At 34.9% G+C, this 19,561-nt stretch overlaps 2 protein-coding genes and 3 long non-coding RNA genes across 12 annotated transcripts; 3 read left to right on the forward strand and 2 right to left on the reverse strand.

The window, feature by feature from the left end:
• Positions 1 to 866: 866 nt before the first annotated feature.
• On the reverse strand, positions 867 to 1,594 carry LOC106305579. The gene is made up of 2 exons (XR_001263017.1): positions 1,457 to 1,594; positions 867 to 1,333 (listed from the first exon to the last, which is right to left on the reverse strand). It is a non-coding gene; the product is annotated as an uncharacterized LOC106305579 (long non-coding RNA).
• A 2,432-nt stretch (positions 1,595 to 4,026) lies between these two features.
• Positions 4,027 to 4,977, reverse strand: LOC106305578. Its single transcript, XR_001263016.1, has 3 exons — positions 4,522 to 4,977; positions 4,165 to 4,431; positions 4,027 to 4,073 (listed from the first exon to the last, which is right to left on the reverse strand). It is a non-coding gene; the product is annotated as an uncharacterized LOC106305578 (long non-coding RNA).
• Positions 4,978 to 7,708: 2,731 nt separating this feature from the next.
• Positions 7,709 to 9,133, forward strand: LOC106305093 (myosin heavy chain kinase B-like). The gene has a single exon (XM_013741472.1). The coding sequence runs from the start codon at positions 7,745 to 7,747 to the stop codon at positions 9,131 to 9,133; it is 1,389 nt and encodes a 462-aa protein (XP_013596926.1). The 5' UTR covers positions 7,709 to 7,744.
• Positions 9,134 to 10,441: 1,308 nt separating this feature from the next.
• LOC106304374 lies at positions 10,442 to 12,839 on the forward strand. 8 transcript variants are annotated; one of them, XR_001262723.1, is made up of 7 exons: positions 10,442 to 10,786; positions 10,892 to 11,190; positions 11,283 to 11,408; positions 11,539 to 11,710; positions 11,780 to 11,837; positions 12,031 to 12,341; positions 12,499 to 12,839. It is a non-coding gene; the product is annotated as an uncharacterized LOC106304374 (long non-coding RNA). The 8 variants fall into 8 exon arrangements; XR_001262726.1 differs by having other exon boundaries at positions 12,596 to 12,839; XR_001262727.1 differs by having other exon boundaries at positions 12,599 to 12,839.
• A 4,731-nt stretch (positions 12,840 to 17,570) lies between these two features.
• LOC106303262 lies at positions 17,571 to 18,392 on the forward strand. The gene is made up of 2 exons (XM_013739581.1): positions 17,571 to 17,910; positions 18,130 to 18,392. The coding sequence occupies exons 1-2, from the start codon at positions 17,571 to 17,573 to the stop codon at positions 18,390 to 18,392; spliced, it is 603 nt and encodes a 200-aa protein (XP_013595035.1).
• The last annotated feature ends 1,169 nt before the right edge of the window (positions 18,393 to 19,561 follow it).

Raw genomic sequence — 19,561 nt, forward strand, 5'->3', positions numbered from 1 at the left:
TCGTATAGTTGATGTATGTCTTAACCTTTTCGATGTATACTAGCCTAAGGTGTGCACCTGAAGAAGCCATGTTATCTAAAAGCATCTGCATCTCTAAAGTTTTTTATTTTTATTATTTTTTATTTTTTATTATTTTTTTCTGATTAAAATAAAATAAAATTAAAAAGCGTTCTAATCGCGGGCCGACACGTGTCGGTGAAACCCGCTATAGTGCAAAAACCACCTAATATACGTCTTTTATTCTGCAACATAACATATCGTCTTTTACCAAAATCGTGGGTCCCCCACCCTTTAGAGACGCTCACTTCATCGCGATGCAGATGCTCTAAGGTAGTTCATCAAACTCTAACCGAGTAAAAGAATAATCCCAGACCTAAAACGAATCATAAACTAAAAACAAAATCCTCGTCAGTGCTATAATGATTGTAACATGCAACTAGTCACAAATCGAGTCTGTTGTTCGGTCTGTTATTGTATAATTTGGTTACAGTCACAAATCATTCATTTTAATGTGTCGTTTTCACTCTGCAACTAGTTACAAGTATAATCTAATAAGAAGATATACATATTACGTTTTTATGATGATGTTATATTTAAGGTCAGTTAGCTACATGAACCCAAAAGTATTTGCCAAAAGAACCCAATTTTATAATTAGGTCCAATAAGTCTCACATTGATTCCTTCGGACATTATTGGAGGGTTCTTAAAGTGGAATTTTTAGCTGAATATAAGAATCTGTCTCTTAACTTTTAACTAAAAAAGCTAAGAACCGGCTCTTAAATAAAAGTTTTAAGAGACGGTTCTTAGTTTTTTTAGTTAAAAATTAAGATACATGTTCTTATATTCCGCTAAGAACTCCACTCTAATAACTTCGCAATAATCATGCTCTTAGTTGCTTCCTTAATTCCAGGTAAGTTACACATATAATGCTATAACACAATAGTAGAGGATACACATGGTAAATCCACAAACAATTATGTTTCTCAAGCTTCGAACCTCAACAACGAAATCTTTAAACTCTTTATCACAACCATAGACGGTAGTTTTCATCTCTTCGATCTCCTTCTCAAATTCAACAATGACGTCATTCATCTCTTTTATCTTCTGCCCATAGCTGTCCTTTATATCATCAATTTCTTCGACAACTGCTTCATCTGTCCACTTAAGCAAATGGTTTTTTTCCTTTTTTGATCCATTTGGACAACAATGGAAAAGCCTCCCTGGATTTTCATAGGTTTTTGAAGTTCTAATTAAAGAAGCTTCTCCACATCTACAAGTTTTAGGCATTCCTTTCTCCCCTTCATCACCAGAGTGTTTCCATTTTGAACTCATTCTTGCATAAATTTCACATCATATTTCAATTTTGAAGAAGTAAAAATAACCATTTGTGATGGATTTCAATTGCATAAATAGGCGTAATCCCTCAATCGAGCACATCATTTATACATTTACATACCTGAAGCTGAAGAGGGAATGTGATTCTCTGGGGAAGATATTTCAGGCGTCGTGTTTGTCTTCGAGCAATCGAAAACTCTTAGCGATGCAGAAGATTTGTGAAAAGAGACAAAAGAAAAGAAGATTATTTAATTTGTTTTTCACAAAAAAAAACTAACAACATGGTTTTGATTACTTTCTCAAAAAGAACATGGTTTTGATTACTACGGTTTATGAACAAAGACACACAGAATTGACTCATAGAATTAGGTCAAAGTATGTTTGAACATGTTAGTTTTAGTTTGGATAGAAAATTTGAATACAAACTAAACATGGATATGATTTTGCATATGTAGTATTACAATACCGAATCAGGACCGCAGTTCCCCTTCCCAAACTTGTCTCCAAGATTACACCTTTTTTTTTGTAACTGAAAACAAAATATATAAAAACATATATAATACCTGGTTTGATCGGTTGCTTGATTTTGTGTTGGTATGTGTGATATATAATATTTATATAGACAACAAGATCACAATTTGCAAAGTATATTATTAGATTTTAATGTATTGACTTTAAACAGGGCATGCCTTCCCTTATATAAACTAGAGCTTATCACCGCGCTACGCGCGGTTTATCTATTCTAAATTGTAAAAAAAAATTAATAAATTTCCAATGTAAGATTTTATTTAAAAACAACTTTTTTATTTAAATTTATTGAAAACTACACTTTTACATTTACGTAAATTGACTAAATTGAATATTTAAAGCTATAATAATATATTGTCATACAATTGTTTTAATATTTAAAAAAACTAAATAAAACTTATGTTCTTTATTTTCTTTTCATAACAAATAGATGTACTTTTAAAAAATAAAACATGAAGCATTTCTATTTTGTCCCATCTTTCACTGTTCTCTACTTTTTTATATTTACTCTTTTCTCTAATTTCTTTTTTGTTTCTGATTATTTTTGTTTTGACTAAATAAAATGGTAGTTGTAGATTTCATCGCTTCCAAAATATTAAACTTACCGAATAAAAATAATCAGAATATGAAAGGCTAGCAAAGAAAAACAACAACAAAATCGCATTGTTGAAAAAAATTCAAATTCGAGGCTCTTCATAATTGTAATTAATTCAAAAACTCAAAAACTTTAATTTTATTAAAATTAAAATATAACAAAATTAAATTAGAGTCCCGCTGGGACCAAAATTGGATATGTTTTACATAAAATTTTGAGTTAAGATAGAAGGCTAGATAGATCATATGCATGAGGTAATGCTTGCAAGGTGTGCAAGTTCTCTGTTTATGTAGATTTCGTAAATTTGTACAAAAATGGACTTTAAAACGTTTTAAAGTTTATTTATTTGTCATTTGATATTATTAACATGTACCTATATTAGAATAATTATAATTTAAATAAAATGGCTCTAGAAAAGATTTGAATTTGTTTGAAATTACTAATCCATATTAAAATGTTTAAATTGTTGAATGAAATAGAAAATACATTAAAGTACAACTATTAGCTACAAAAGTTGACAAAAATTAAACCCCTTAACCTTTTCTATACAGATACAATGTTGAGAATTTGCAAATTTATATGCGGTTATTTTAGAAATAAATTTTGGATGCAGATACAATATTATTTTAAATTTTAAAGCTGATACTTAATTAATGTATCATTTTTTAGATCTTTGTACAGTAAATAATTCATGTATGTATATTTTAATACATTGTTATGAAAAATATAATTTGGAACACATGATACCAATAAGTACAGATGCATGATAGCAAAGTTGCCCAAAAATTTATTACTCGGTGAGAAATATGTTAATCAAAGAAAATCTATTTTCCAAAGAAAATCTATTTTCTGTTCATTTACTCGGTAAGAAATATGTTAGTTTGTTTATAAGAATAAGAATAAGATTGATTTTAAAGATGATTTAAATGGAACAAAAACCAACTTTAGTTATTCAATTTTAATAGAGAAATCGGCCAAATAAACACTGAACTTTGCGGAAATTGCCAAAAAAAACCTGTACTCGAACCTGACCAATAAAACCCTGATCTTTTGTTGACTTTTTTAGTTAATTCACAAACTTACGGTTGACTAACCAGATTAACACACCGTTAACCGACAGTTAAGACAGTGTTAACTCACCGTTAATTATTGCCGAAACTACGTCGTTTCATTCAGTTGTTTTGTTAAACACAAAATCTCAAGACGACGTCGTTTTGCTTAATTAAAATTGTTGTTGCCTGGACTCGAACCCGTGCACTCGTGGTCCTAAGGGGGTTTTGCCACTGAGCTAGTGGACTTTTCGGAAGATTATCACACATGTTTATTTTTATTGATCAAAAGATGTGTTTAATTTCAATCAAACAAAATGAAACCCGTGTTTGAACGTAACCCTAATTTCTCAAATCGATTTGGGGATTTCTCTTGTAATGGTGAGGAGATGGTAAATACGAAGTTCACAAGGAATGGAAGGGAGGTAATGATTTTCGGAGCGATGAGGAATTTCGATTACGGGAATGACGAAGCGGTTCAAGAGTCGAAGAAGGTGGAGAACGCGATGCTTCTGTGAGTTAAAAACAACTTCTGCACTATAATAAGGTCCTAGCTTCTTTGGTGGCTGCCCAAAAACAAAACAAAACATGATACCTCAGTTTCCTAGTGAGAAGGAAAACATTAGCATATTGGGGTGGGGTTTACAAAAACATTACCTTAACCTCGACTTTGAAATCTCCCGTAATAACTCCTTTTAACTCTTGAGAAGGAACATTATGAGGGATCCTATGAAGATAGAGACTTGCCTTCTTCGCCTCCTGTATTGTCTTCTCAACCTCCAGCATCTGATATGGACAATGGCATGTATTGCATTCTTACCTCTAAAACAGACATCACCAGGCTGTATCAAATGGGTTTTCACGGATCCATAGAAACTTCTGATGAAGAAATCGACACAATCCACACGGCTTTTCTTTATGGACCTTGTAGCACAGATTCATGTTGAGGTGTAGTATAGGTTAGATGATAAAAAAAAGTTATGAAATTCAGGGATATAGAATATCAAGCCATACCTCTTTGCCATAAATAACAGATCAAGCCCTATGAGGATCTTTCTTTTTGCAGGATTCGAAGCCTTTTTTCTTATCCATGGAACTGGTGGTCGATTCAGTTGGAGCTTTAGTGGTGATTTCGCTGGATTCTTAGACGTAGATGCACTGGTTGATATTGCCGGAGCTTTGGTGCTAGATTTATTCAAAGCTTTGGATCTGGAAATCTGACTGTTTCTCATCCATGGAAGCTACCAGAGGAGATTTGGATTGGGGAGAGAGATGATGAGTATGGATGAGTTGAAGCTTTTAATAGCTTTGATGGTGGTGGACGTTACACAATCGACGTCTTCGACTTTTGGATTTTGGCGTTTAGGTTTTTTTTTTATCAAGGTCTTTGGTTTTAGATTGAAACAAAACGTTATTACGTATTTGTTTTTGAGTGAGATCCATTTATTGCTGAAGTGGGATCGCCAGAACGAAGAAGAGACGAAGCAGGGGATCCGAAAATCATTCAAGAGGCTTCACCGAATCATGGGCTCTCCGGGTTTCAAATTCCAAACATTAACGGGCCGAGAGGATGCGAGGCCCAAATGCAGCGCGCAGCGCCTGACGGGGCTCAACGGTGGTTTCCTATTGGGTGATTATTATTGAGGATGTGGAAGCATGAGTGGAGCCCTTATTCCCTTTTTAGTACTGTATTGATTCTGTATAGCATGCATTATGCATGCTTGAATTCTACTAATAAATTATATGAAAATTAATCAAAGGCATTAAGTGACGCAAATTAACGAATATGAAAAATGAATAAAAATAACTAAGCGTGCTAAGATCATTCGTATACTAGGTATTTTGCAGTTTTAGGCAAGCCCTTAAAAGGCAGATGAATCTTGGCAACCCGATGTTTCAACTTTCAAGCTTGGTAAAATAAACAATTTAGTTTGTTCATTCTTTGTTAAATATATTGATGTAAAATTAAAAGTTCATATTTGATATATGGACTACTCTGTGAACCAATCGACCGTTTGATATTTTATAAATAAAGGTTGTAATTTGTTGCATACTTTTTTCTTGTATTAATTGTCTTCTTTTAGAGATAGAAGGGATGCATGCATGTTTTGATGTTAAAAGATGTAAATCTCTATAAATTAATAAAATTGAGGCTTTGAAATTTTATTAATTTATAGAGATACTAATTTACAAAAGTTTCCTTATTTAGATTTTTTATTTTAAGATATATTTATTCTAAAATAAAAAAAATATAAAATTTTAGTGTATAGACATTAATTGTTATTTTTTGAAATTTGTCATTTATCTACCTTTTATTATATTATTTGGTGAATATAATATATATTGCATAGAAATTAAATATGGTTTATATATAATATTACTAAATTTCATCAAAAATACATTAATTGTTAAGAAAATATAAAGATAATTCTATTGTGAATATAAAATAAATAATATAGTAATAGATTCTTACTTATATAAAATATGTATACATATAAATTATTAATTTATAATTTTAATGTGACCATATGTTTACATAGAATTTTCTAAAAAATTATTATCTTATTATTTTATCGATTTGTGTCAAATTTTGGATCAGCCCAAGTTGGGACCGGCGAAATTTATTAATTTATAGAGATTATTAATTTATCGAATATTAATTTATAGAGGTGTATTTGGATTCAAATTGTTTGTCCAACCAATCAAATATTCTGGAACCCCCAAACTGATTATCCAATAAGTTAGTGAAGGTATGCATAGCTTTTGTCCATACTAATATGTCGCATACTTTATATAGTTGGCTACTTGGTTTTGGAGTAGTTCTCGTTCATTGATTATATGGTGTATCACTGCTACTTGTGCAAACTGTCAAACGGCGATTTCAATAGAAACTATCATGGAACATTATGTACGTAAGATGTGATACGTTGATTTTACGTTGATTTTCAATGGAAGAAAATCGAAATTAATGATTACTAAGGGGATTCTGATATGTAAATATCGGTATCAGATTGTTTAAGTTTTAAAATGCTTCGTGAAAGCATTAATTAGTTTTTTTCATGCGATTATTAAATGAGTTATTCTTGGTTCACCCCCTAGGTTCACCATCCAATAGAATTTCATTATTTCAAATTCGATATATTTTTAAAAAGGAAACAAAATATTGTCAAATTATATTATGTTTTAAAAAAAAAAAAAAAAAATAGTAGTTACAGAAAAAAGAATTAAAAAACAATATTTTTAACATCATCAGCAAAACACTAAACCCTAAATCCTAATCCCTAAACCCTAAATCCTAAACCCTAAACCCTTGGGTAAACCGTAAACCCTTGGATAAATTCTAAACTCTAAATAAAAAACACTAGCACTCTAAACCCTAAATCTTAAACCGTAAATCATAAACCCTAAACCCTTGAGTGTTTTAGTGTTTAGTGATTTTGATTTAGAGTTTAGGATTTATCCTAGAGTTTAGGGTTTACCCAAGGGTTTAGGATTTAGGATTTCTGGTTTAGAGATTAGGATTTAGAGTTTAATGTTTTGCTGACGACGTTACAAATATTTTTTTTGTAATTACTACTATTTATTTATTTTTATTTTTTTTACCTTTTAATTTTAAAAACATAATATAATTTGACAATATATATATTTTTTTTAAAGTTATCAAATATGAAATAACACAATCTTAGTCGGTGAACCTAGAGGTTCACCGTAGGGAGTGAACCCAAAAATAAGTCATATTAAATTGGTATCGAAGATTTAAGTTTAACCATGAAATGCTACATTTTCATTGCATTAGAAAAAAATTAAACATGGAAAGAACAATATCAAATTTAGTAGAATATTTTTCTTAGTATATGAAGTATATATATCATTTGTTTTCTAAAACTATGTATACCAATTTTCTATTATATAATCAGCAAACTGTTTAGCCTTTTTTAAAACAGATCTCCAGGAAGTAATTTACTTAGGACCATGGGATACATAACAAAACTTAATAATAGAAAAGAGACTTACATAAAACTAACCTATACTTCGTATATTCCCTCTTTAACTCCTAATTCACCAATGGAGAGTCCTCCGATGTAAACGGTTCTAAATTCTGAATAAACTATATATAGAACACACAACTATCCATAAAGTCTAGGCATGCACCATCGTCTCCAATCTTTCTTCTTCTTCTTCTTTTAGGCGTCTTCGTAATCAGAGAACCCTAATCTTTTCTTCTTGATTTCTTCAAATGCATCACAAGGCTTCAAGCAGAGACACCAACAGCCAGAACTTTCCAAAACTCAAGAGTGTAGAAACTGATCCAGATCCTGACATTTATGACATAACATACGTCGATGTCTCTCCCTCTGTCGGCTCCACTTCTCCTTTATCCAAATCCCCATGGATCGCACACGTCGATCCCACCGACCTGGAACCGCCCCATTCGGGGATAAAGTCCACAGCCAACACAAGAGAACCTAAAAACTACTCACCTAACATCCTCATGGGCTCTCTCTTCCGCGAAGAAGGCCATATCTATTCTCTAGCCACATCTGGCGACCTACTCTACACGGGATCTGACTCCAAGAACATTAGGGTTTGGAAAAACCAAACCGAGTTCTCGAGTTTTAAATCCAACAGCGGTTTGGTCAAAGCCATTGTCCTAGCCGGAGACAAGATCTTCACGGGACATCAAGACGGGAAGATCCGCGTGTGGAAAATCTCGTCCAAAGACTCCAACATCTTTCGCCGTATAGGTACCATGCCCGTGTTTCGAGACTACCTCAGAAACTCCATCACGCCTTCTTCTTACTTCAGCTTCATGAGAAAGAACCCGACCAGCACCAGCGCTCAGGGGTTCCGCCACGTGGACGCGATCTCGTGCCTCACGTTGAGCGAAGACAACAAGCTTTTGTATTCCGGGTCGTGGGACCAAACGTTTAAAGTGTGGAGGATCTCGGACCTCAGATGCTTGGAGTCGGTGAAGGCCCACGATGACGCCGTAAACGCCGTCGTTTCGGGTTTCGACGGTTTGGTTTTCTCCGGTTCGGCGGACGGTACGGTTAAGGTGTGGAGGAGAGAGGACCAAGCCAAGGAGACGAAACATTTCTTCTCCGAGACGCTGCTGAAACAAGACTGCGCCGTTACGGCGATCGCGGTTGATCAGAGCGCGACGTTAGTTTACTGCGGTTCGTCTGACGGAACCGTTAACTTCTGGGAGCGGGATAATAACATGAAAAACGGCGGCGTTTTGAAGGGGCATAAACTCGCCGTGCTATGCCTCGTGGCTGCGGGGAGCTTGTTGTTCAGCGGCTCGGCTGATCTCGGGATTCGCGTTTGGAGGAGACCGGAGCGTGGTGACGGCAGAGGCGGAGACGTTGGAGGAGGATTGCACGTGTGTATTGCGGTGTTGAAGGGACATGCAGGTCCGGTGAAGTGTATGGCAGTGGAGAGAGATCAAGAATCGGCTTCCGGTGAGAAACGGTGGATCGTGTACAGTGGGAGTTTAGATAGGTCGGTGAAGATGTGGCGTGTGTCGGAGAGTTCCCCGCCGATTGAAGACCAGTCATCGGATCCGTTTGATAGTCCGACTGAATTAACGATGGCTCCTAGCTTCTCGGGTCAAGGGAGAGAATGAACCCCCAAACAATAGTTTTGTTTCGTTTTGTTATGTGTAACGATTTACATTTTTTTCTTCATTTTAATTTGGTAAATTATATTCGTTAATTATTTCTTTTTTTTAACATGGTAAAATGTTCTCGTTAATTATTTTGTCTTTCTTGTTAACATCATCTCATCTACTTGATCGAGTGTTAGGCATAAATCATAAAGCTAAGGGATAATACAAGTTCCTGTAATAAGGCTTGCATTTTTGTTATCATTCTCAGAGCAAAGTCCAACAATGATCCTTAGTTGGAGTCTTTGAAAAAATAAATTATTATAAAACTATGTGGATTCCACGATTTTTAGGTTTCTGTGCAAGTCGGTGTTCTTAAATTCCTCCGCTAAGGATTCAATTCGGTGGAGTCTGGTAACTATTCGCGGACCCCACTAACATTTGGCGGCCCGCGATTGGTTAGATTTTTTTTTTTTAATCTGAAAAAAAAATAGTTAAAAAAATAGAAAATCATTTTTTTAAGGATTTTAATGGGGGTACACGGTTGCAGATGCTCTTAGGTCTCGGCATTAATTTAGGTTTAGATTAGGTCTTTCCGGGTTTCAGATTTCTGGATCCATTCTCATAGACAATATTCACATATTGTTTAAGTATGATCGGTTTGGTTAATAAAGATTTTGGTTCATATGCAAATTATAACTCATTGCAAAATTAAGTTTGTAACCATACTTATTCCAGAGCTTTGGGACACACCGTAAGGATCTGATTGCAATGATAAATGAACCTCATACGTAGCCAAACTTTGCGACGGAATTGGAGAAGATAGAGACGCTACAGATATGTTTTCCGGACTTCAACATCATTCATGTTCCACGAATGTGCAATCAGATTTCAGACTTTTTAGATAAGACTGTTAGAACATTTTATAGAGAGTTACATTTTATTAGTTGTTCTATTACGGTCTGGTTATCCATACCACCTCAAGTTTGAGTTATAAAATGGCTTTTTGACGTTAAAAAAAAAACCATACTTATTCCGGATTCAGGCTACTACTTCAGATTTTTAGATATCATATAAAAATAAAAATATGAATTTGAGTTTGTAAGATATTTATTTTCATATTAAAATAACCATGGAATTGAGTATTTAAAGTATTTATTTACATTTTGAATATTTATTTCACTTGCTAATTCGGATTTTCATGGTTTTCGAAATCTTACAATACTAAAAAGGCTTTAGGGACATCAGCTAGCTATGCCACATAGGCAAAAAATTCATGGCCAATTAAAGTGACATCTGAGCTTTAAAATCCATGTCATCCAACGAAAAGAAAAAAACCTACAATTCAATCGGCGATTATGAATCGTTTCTTCACCCTCTTTCATCAATTCAGCCATTATAACTCCTTCAAAACATACAAACCGACGATATAAATCCACTCTCTTATTCTATATAAGCCAATATCGATCCAAGTCCACAAGTCCAAACTCACAGGTTCAGTTTCTTTAGCGTATATGTTTTCTGTATTTGTACACAGGTTCAGTATGTTAATTAATCATCTCATCGAAAGAGGAGCTCAGTGTAACTGACATTTAACATCACATGCTTTGGATATTAAAACTTAATGAGGCGTTTAGTTCATTGATGGAGTTAATCAGCTCGGTAGATGTGAACGTGCGTAAGCTTTCTTCTCTTTGTTCTTGAAAAGTTAACATCTCTTGGCTTCCTTAAAAAAGAAAAAAATTGCTGGTTTATTAACGAAATTTAACAATCATTTAGATTGTCTAGCTGATGGAACTCGAGATATCGATGGTAAAGGAGAATAAAACTCAAAGACTGTTGGTCCTCGGGTGGATATGTTCCCATATGTGTCTTAGGACGAAAGATGGATCTCTATTCCGTATACTCCTTTATACTTATATTTTGATTTTTAAAGTATTGAATTTTGTGTGTTTTCTCTACTCATCTCCTAATGTTGTTGTGATCTGTTCTTATCAAAGAGGAGATCCTGGATAACTGGTCTGGGTCGGAAGATATTCAGTCATAACGGTCTCTGGATCGCTTCTTTGTGTTTCATGGTATGCGATGTTTCTCATATAGTTAGTTTCACCATTTGCATTTTAAAACTGCTATTTGCTGTTGCAACATCAAATATATTTGCTACATTTAGGTGAGCAGATTCAATTCTGTCATACGTATATTTGATAGTCTACACTCCCTGTTAGACTATCACTAGATGGAGATTAGACCCCGAATGGTCAATTTGCAACTCAGAGTGGTGACCAAGACTGTCCTGGTAAGACAGTTTGGATTAAAAAAAAATGTATGTAACAATGAATCGATCTTGAGGATGGAAGATCGTAAGAGACGCACAAAAGAATTTCTTTTGAACTTCCATAAGTCTCATTTCTTTGTGATGAATGCAGAGTCTGGTGAGCTACGTTGGTCAAAGAAATGCTTTGTGGCCGCATATACAAATTTAGATGAAAACAAGATTATTTGGAAAAAAGGAGGAGGCTTTGATCCTTACATTGATTTCAGTTGTGCGAACATTGCTTCTAAGTTCACTACGAAAAGCACAAGGCAGTGTAGAAGAAGGTTTGGTTACAATGATGTATTTCTGGGTTTTATTTTAACGCCTAACATGTGTTTTTTTTAATTTTGCAGATGGTGTACATATTCTTTACGACTATGATCCTCTGAAGAAGATGCACTTCTGTGTGAGGTTAGATTTTTTTAATCCCATACGTTTATAGAGTTGGCACCCGAAGAAGATGCATGCTACGCCAGCTTCTTAAGGTCGGCTTTCATTGAGGGTTGATTATCTTTTTCCTGAATGCATCATGTTTGTTGTTATATTGACATCATCTTGATAGATGTCTTAGCTTAGAAACACTGATCTGAGAAGTGTATTACAGATGGCTCGACCAATAAAGACTAAATTTGTGTAAGTAAGAAAAGATCAGTCCACACCAGAAATTTGAAGATGCTAGAGTCTAAGGTATCTCTATAATCTAATATCTAATATTATAATTAAATTAATTTCTTCTGATTTGCTTATGCAGTTATCATCCCTATAATTGTTCATATTGAGCTGTTGCAAATATGAATATTTTCAGTTGATTTCTTTGTTCTGATGGCTTAAACGATCATCTCCAACAATCCCGTTGTCATTCATGTCCTCTCACGTTCTCTTTTCTGTTTTGAAATTAGTCCTGCAAATTCAAAGGTAATATCAGTAGTGGTATAGCTTTGAAGAATCTTTGGAAAACACGTTCTCTTATACTGTGTTGCAATTCTTAGCCTACATTAATTCATTAGCTTCTTATAAAGTTGCTTGGTACTCTTATGAGAAAAAAAATTGATTTTAGAAATTTCAAATCTAGCAAAGTAGCGGAAAGAATATGATTGGGACCCTGTTTCTTAATACTCCAAGAGAATCCTGGTGTTCAGATCACAGACCGGTTTGTGAAATATTTGCAGTAGAATTTGATGTGAAGAGTCTGAACAAAAGTAGATTCAGGAAGGGTATTCTTGCACAGCTGCAGGATTTGTTGAAAATTGCCTCCACAAAAGCATAGTTTTAACTACGATTATTACAGTTCTTTTTGAGAACGAAATATATGATTGGGAGAAGTACTTTTTTTTCTTCATTGTATAGCTATATGCTTTTTTGGCAACAGCCATCATGATACATATATATAGATACTTTAATGTTATCAGATGAGATCAGTTTACATATGGAGTTAAAATCTTATTGGCTGCTATCGAACTCTCCTATAGTCCTATTGACACTCAATCTTCCAATGAATCCAACTATGATGACAGCTGCAAAGTCCAACTGATTTCTTCCAAAGAAGAAGAAGATGACGATGAGGTCTCATAACTTGATCAATAACTATTTATCCTTATAATAATGAGTAATTACTGTGTATTATTAGTGTGTAACAGGTTACGAGGTGGAGAAAGTTAAATAAGAGTCATTTTATTGTCACATAAGTCAACTTAAGACGACTATAAACGATATAAATTCTGAGTAATGAAGTGGAAAAAATACAGAGAAGGGAAAAAATAAAAATAAAATTAGAAGTAAAGTTTTGTTTTGTTTTAAATAGAGAAAATATTACCCTACAATTATTCCTTTTGGAGTAAATAAGCCTAGCATTATTTTCACTTGATTGGTTGCAAATGAAGTAATTTAGCTGAAAATATTTATTCTAACTTATATACTTTAGGGATGTTATAAGAAAAAGCATTCAATATTTTCTCTATCTGCAAATTCTTTTAATTTTAACGAAAATTAATAAATAAATTTATAATATGTAATTTGCGCGTAGCGCGGAAACGGACCTAGTACCTATTAAGGTTCGGATAATAACATTACATTTTTGTTAATGGACATTAGAGTCGTTGTAGTATGGTAAGTATTCCCGCCTATCACGCGAGTGACCCGGGTTTAATCTCCGCAGCGGTGAATTCTTTTTGATGAATTTGTTTTCCCTTAATTTAATTTGCCTTTTATAAATAACTAGATATTGATCCGCGCATCCGCGCAAGTATGGTTCTTATAGTTTTATATATTGATATTCATTTTTCATAATTAGTGTTACATATTTTAGATTAGCCGTAATATAACTAATTGTATTTAAAAGAGTTGGACCGAATCGGATAATATGATTATTTTGGTACAAATATCTAAATCCATTTCAGATACATTTGTTTTTAGATATTTTTAGGTTTTTATACATCAGAACCGAACTCATCTAGACACAAAATGACCCAACTCAAAATCCACACATAAATTTCTAATATTCAAACGGGACCTAATTTCAAAAAAAAAAACGATACCCAAAAATAACAACTCGTACCTAAATGGATAACTAATGTTCAAGCCTAACTGATTATATGAACTAATAAAAAGGACTTTATTTATGTGTTTGGCTAAACTAAATGAAATAGAAATGATTTTTTTTATTTAGTAAAATAATTATATAAAGTGGAAAATTAAGTGAAAATAAATGTAATACATTTTTTGTTATTTTGATTTAAGTTATTATTTTATTCACAAAATATGTATTTGAATTATTTTTTGGCTACGTAATTTTCCACCGATTGAAACTAAAAAAAGTTATAGTAAAACAAATTAAACTGAATGTTTAATCTTATGCAAAATATAATTATTTTATATATTTGATTGTATAATTGGCACAAAGTTAATGTTGATTAACTATTAACTAAAAAATTGCACTATTATTATTATGGTAATATAATTAACGATGTGATGTATTGTTAATGTAATATAATTAATGAGATTGTTAAACTGAGTGAAATATGAAAAAATAAATTATATTAATGAAAATACTAAAATGATATTATATTTCTTTTTATATTGTTATCCATGTTTGCAAACAATACTTTTTAACATTAGGATTTTAAAAAACAAAATCAATTCGTGATAATATAAAATCAAAGACGAATAGAGCTAACCCGAAGACCCGATCCAAAACCGACCCGAAAAAACCCGGTCCGGATAGGAACCGAACCGATGTTTTTACTCTATTGGATCTTTTTATGGAGGACCCACGGGTCTTGGACCCGACCCGACTCAAACCCGAGACCCGATGGATACCCGAATTATTAACACCTTAGATGCTTTAAACCCTATCAAAACTATCCCGTGGTTTGAGTCGGGTCGGGTCGGGTCGGACTATATATAGAGTACGATTTATTTTCCTTTTTTCTGTCTAACTATATATCGAGTAAGATTCGGGTACCCATCGGGTTTCGGGTTTGAGTCGGGTCCCACCTCGGTTGATGTCCTTATGGCAATCGTTGTCTAGAGCTAATAGTCCTCCTAATGGCATTGATTTCAAACCATCCTGTGGCAATCCAACCCGCCGGTATACCAATGGCCGTACTATAGCTGATATCGTCGGTAATTTAATAGAAACATTCATCCAAAATATAAACTGATATTTCATTTTTGTAATGATTATACTAATATTTATTTTAATGTTGTTTTGTTGTTTATAGGAGAAAAGCTAGGGAAACCAAATTATGCAGTTCCATATCTAGCACCAAACGCAAGTGGTGATGTACTACTAAAGGTGTGAATTACGCATCATGTGGTGGTGGTGGAATTCACAGTGCTACTGGAAGCGTATTTGTAAGTCATGTTCGTTTATCTGTAGCATACTATGTCATGTTCGTTTGGTTGGCAGAAAAAAATCATGTTAGATTTCAGTATAAATATGTGTGAAAGCATGTTTTCAGCTCAAATTATTTATTTGACTGTGTACACAAATGTGCAACTTGTCGTCTATATTCAAAGGTTCAAAATTACCACTGTATAGGCAAATCGATTGGGAATAGACATATAAGTTGATTACTTTAGCAATTTGATAAGCTTTTTGATGAAGATAGGGCCAAAAACACCCACAGAAACGAGATGACGAGTTACGACTACCCTAAAACCGACGAGGAATGAGGCATTGGCAAATACTTACGTTTACCGGAACACTTCAACCGAAAGAAGAAAAATATTCTTGCAGGCATCATTGATCGTATAAGACAGAAATCGCATAGTTGGCCACAGCACTTGAATGGAGCAGGAAAACATGTGCGATTTTTAGGGCAGTCTTAACTTGTTGTATTTCCGTTTTTAGCTAAATAAGTGTAATATTATTCTTTGCAATTTCACATTATCATCATACTAATGTTATAGGATTTCCTAACAGAATTATACTAATATCTAACTAATTATCTCGTTTCTGTGGGTGTTTTTGGCCCTATCTTCATCAAAAAGCTTATCAAATTGCTAAACTAATCAACTTAGACCACCATTAACCGGGGTGCTTACCCCGGTGCTTAACCATTTTTTTAAAAAAAAAAGAAGAATGGAAAAAGTAAGTAGCAGCGCTTGAACAAGCGCAGTAAGCGTTGGTTGTTCCCACTGTTCGCGGGCTCCACTGACACGTGGCGGTCCGCGATTGGTTCATTTTTAATTTTTTTTTAATTCAGACAAAAACCAAAAAAAAAAAAAATTAAACACCCCATTTGGGGTGCTAGGGTTAATTATGCCCTTAGAACAGCATTAACGCGGGTTGTTAGGGAGATGCTTATGTGATTTTTGGTTTTAAAAAAAAAGAAAATGATGTTATTAACCAAACATCGACGCTTAATTAAGCTCAGGAAACAGCGGTGCTTGCCAACACGTGTCACTCTCTCAGCACTCCGCGTTTCTTTCTCTCTCTCTCACGAAACACAAGTCGTTTGTGTTTCTCTCTCGACGACTCCGCCATCTTCTCTCTAGACGAAACCAATCTCTCTGTCGACTCCACCATGATGGCTGAGTGATCAATCACGGCTGATGTCGCCTCGTGTCTCTCGATCTCCCTGAAGGCTCCGTGATCAATCGGCGCTGATGTCTCCTCGTGTCTCTCGGTCTCCTCGACGCCTCCTCGACGACTCCGCGACGATGATCTCTCCTGGTCTCTGTCGATCTCCTCGACGCCTCCGCGACGATGATATCTCCTCGTCTCTCTCTCTCTCTCTCTCCTCGACGAATCCGCGATGAATCTCCTCTACAAAATCAAAAAGAAAGGTAAAGAGACAGACGGATATGTCTCTATCTTTGTTTATGTCTCTGTCTAATGATATGTCTCTGTGTTTGTTTCTTCAGATGGACGGACCAAGAGACGGAGGCTGGTCAAACGAGACAACAACAATGAAGCGTCTGTGATTCAGGTAAAATTTCAACATGATTTGATTGAACGTTTGATAAAAAGACTTGGTTTATATTGTAACTGAGTTGAGATAGTATGAACTGAATGGTTTCATGTCCTAATTGTTTAAGAGTTCTCAATTGAATCGGGTCTCATGATAGCGGTTCTGTTTATCACTTGTTTCATGAATGGTTCTTGTCTTTATTGTTTAAGAGTTATATTAGATTGAAATAGCTTTTATCTGAATTGAATCGAGTGTCCTGAACAATGATTTGTTTCTGTTTGTTTGTCTCTCTACCTCAGTTTCTCATTGTTGTTTTGTTTTTGCTTGTCTGTCTGTGTCTTGAGCTCCATCACTGAAGCAAAACAGGAAGGATCGTCTGCAACCAGAAGAGTTTATTCCCCTGCGCAAAACATTTAAATGTTTAAAACTTTTACTGCCATTGAAAGCTTTATGGTTAGGTAGTTAATGCGTTTGGTGTGTTTGCATTGATGTTGTTAGTTAGGTTATTTAAAACTTGTTGTAGTTAAATGACTTTCTTTGGTTTGAATTGCCGATAATAAATTTTTTGCTTTAGTTTGAAGTGTCTAAATTTGTGGTTGATTATGGTTGTGAAACGGTAATAAATGGGAGTTTGATATATGTCAACTCGTAAACTCTTTTAAAACTCCTTCATTCTCATCCATCTAAAACAGATTCCTATCTGTTTTTTCTCTATTCTCTAACCTCGGAAATGGAATTTAATCCTTTTACTGAGCCTTCAAACTTTGTTGACCTGCTTAGCAGTCAACAGAATGTGGTCTTTGGTAATGTACCCGAGTCACAGCTTCCCTTCTTTGCCAGTCAAGACACACACGATTCGAACATTGGTGAAGAGACTCAAGGCAGTCGTAAGGAGAGGAGGACGTGGTCTCCAACTGACGACATTGTGCTCATAAGCTTGTGGTTAAACACGAGCAAAGATGCAGTAGTGGGGAATGAACAGAGGTTTATTGCATTCTGGAAGCGAATTGCTGCGTACTACAACGCTAGTCCCAAGCTTGTTGGGTGTGAAAAGCGAGAGGCAGCTCACTGTAAGAATCGTTGGCAGAAGATAAATGACCTCGTTTGCAAGTTTTGTGGAGCTTTTGAAGCTGCGACCAGAGAGAGAACCAGTGGCCAAAATGAAACTGATGTTCTCAAACTGGCCCACGAAATCTTCTTCACCAATTATAAAAAAAAATTCCCGCTTGAGCATGCTTGGAAAGAGTTGCGTAATGACTAAAAGTGGACTGAGTTGTCTACGACTAAAGCTGAGGGAAGCTCTAAAAAGAGGAAGAGTGTGGACGTTTCTCACTCTGCAAGCTCTAAATCAATTGATGTAGACTCTGGTGATGAAGCAACAACTCGTCTCCCTGGAGTTAAGGCATCAAAAGCTCGTTCTAAGAAGCCAATTGGTGATGCAAAGGACTACGATGAGTTTCAGTCAATGTGGTCTATGAAGAAGGAGGATTTGACTATAAAGAAGGAGCTGTCTAAGATCAAGCTTCTGGAGACTCTCATTGGTAGAGAATGACCACTCGCGGATTATGAAGAAACTTTGAAGAAGAAACTGATTAATGAGTTAGGGTATAATTAAAATAAGTCTCTGTTTTTCGTATTTTCTGTTGCTTGTGTTTCTTGTGTTGCTTGTGTTGCTTAAGTTTCGGTTTTAATCATATATGCTAGTAACGAGTGGAGGAGGCTTCTTGTAAAGTCACATACATGTGTAGTGTCTTGTTTGTGTAGTGTCTTGTTTGAATGCATATGTCACGGACATGCTTCTCATTGTTTATCTCTTTTGTAACTCACTTGTATAAATTAGACACGCTTCTTTCAAACACAAGACCATCTCCTCTCTTCTCATTGTTATACAAACACAAGACCATCTCCTCTCTCATTCTCACCAAACCATCTCCTCTCTCATTCTCACCAGACCATCTCCTCTCATTGTCTCTTCACGAGTTCTCACCAAACCAAAATCACTAATCATATGGCTTCATCTTCTTCTCAAAACCTTTTAGATGAAGCTTTTGATGATACATTTGATGAAATCTTTGATCAACGTTTTGATCAAGCCTTCGAAAAACTTGTCATTGGTGGTGATGAAGATGTATGAGGTAGAAAAAGAAAAAAAACGACTTTCTATCGAAAGAAATCGGGAAGAGGCAATGAACGTTTATGGAATAATTATTTCAGTGAAACGCCAACGTGTCCTGGAAATTATTTTCGACGACGTTTTCGAATGAACAAGCCATTTTTCATGCACATTGTTGATCGACTCTCAAACGAAGTTGACTTCTTTCGCCAAAAGAGAGATGGTCTTGGAAAGCTTGGTCTCTCAACACTCCAAAAGTGTACAGCAGCTATCTGTGTCTTGGCATATGGTACTGCGGCGGATGCGATCGACGAATACCTCCGGCTCGGTGAAACGACAACTCGGTCATGTGTGGAGAATTTTGTGGAGGGAATAATTTATTTGTTCGGAGATGAGTACCTACGAAGACCAACACCAGATGATCTTCGACGTCTATTTGATATAGGAGAGTATCGTGGATTTCCCGGGATGATAGGAAGCATCGATTGTATGCATTGGGAGTGGGAGAATTGTCCCACCGCTTGGAAAGGACAATATTCTCGTGGTTCGGGCAAACCAACAATCGTATTAGAGGCGGTTGCTTCATATGATCTCTGGATATGGCATGC

The sequence above is a fragment of the Brassica oleracea genome, chromosome C7 (assembly GCF_000695525.1).
Source record: "Brassica oleracea var. oleracea cultivar TO1000 chromosome C7, BOL, whole genome shotgun sequence".
NCBI lineage: Eukaryota > Viridiplantae > Streptophyta > Magnoliopsida > Brassicales > Brassicaceae > Brassica > Brassica oleracea.

Bases quoted from the DNA above. Each gene is read 5' to 3' on its own strand.
- LOC106305093 (XM_013741472.1), top strand. From the start codon at position 7,745: ATGCATCACAAGGCTTCAAGCAGAGACACCAACAGCCAGAACTTTCCA.
- LOC106303262 (XM_013739581.1), top strand. From the start codon at position 17,571: ATGGAATTTAATCCTTTTACTGAGCCTTCAAACTTTGTTGACCTGCTT. The intron at 17,911-18,129 runs GTAAGAATCGTT...CTACGACTAAAG, and splicing joins AAAGCGAGAGGCAGCTCACT to CTGAGGGAAGCTCTAAAAAG.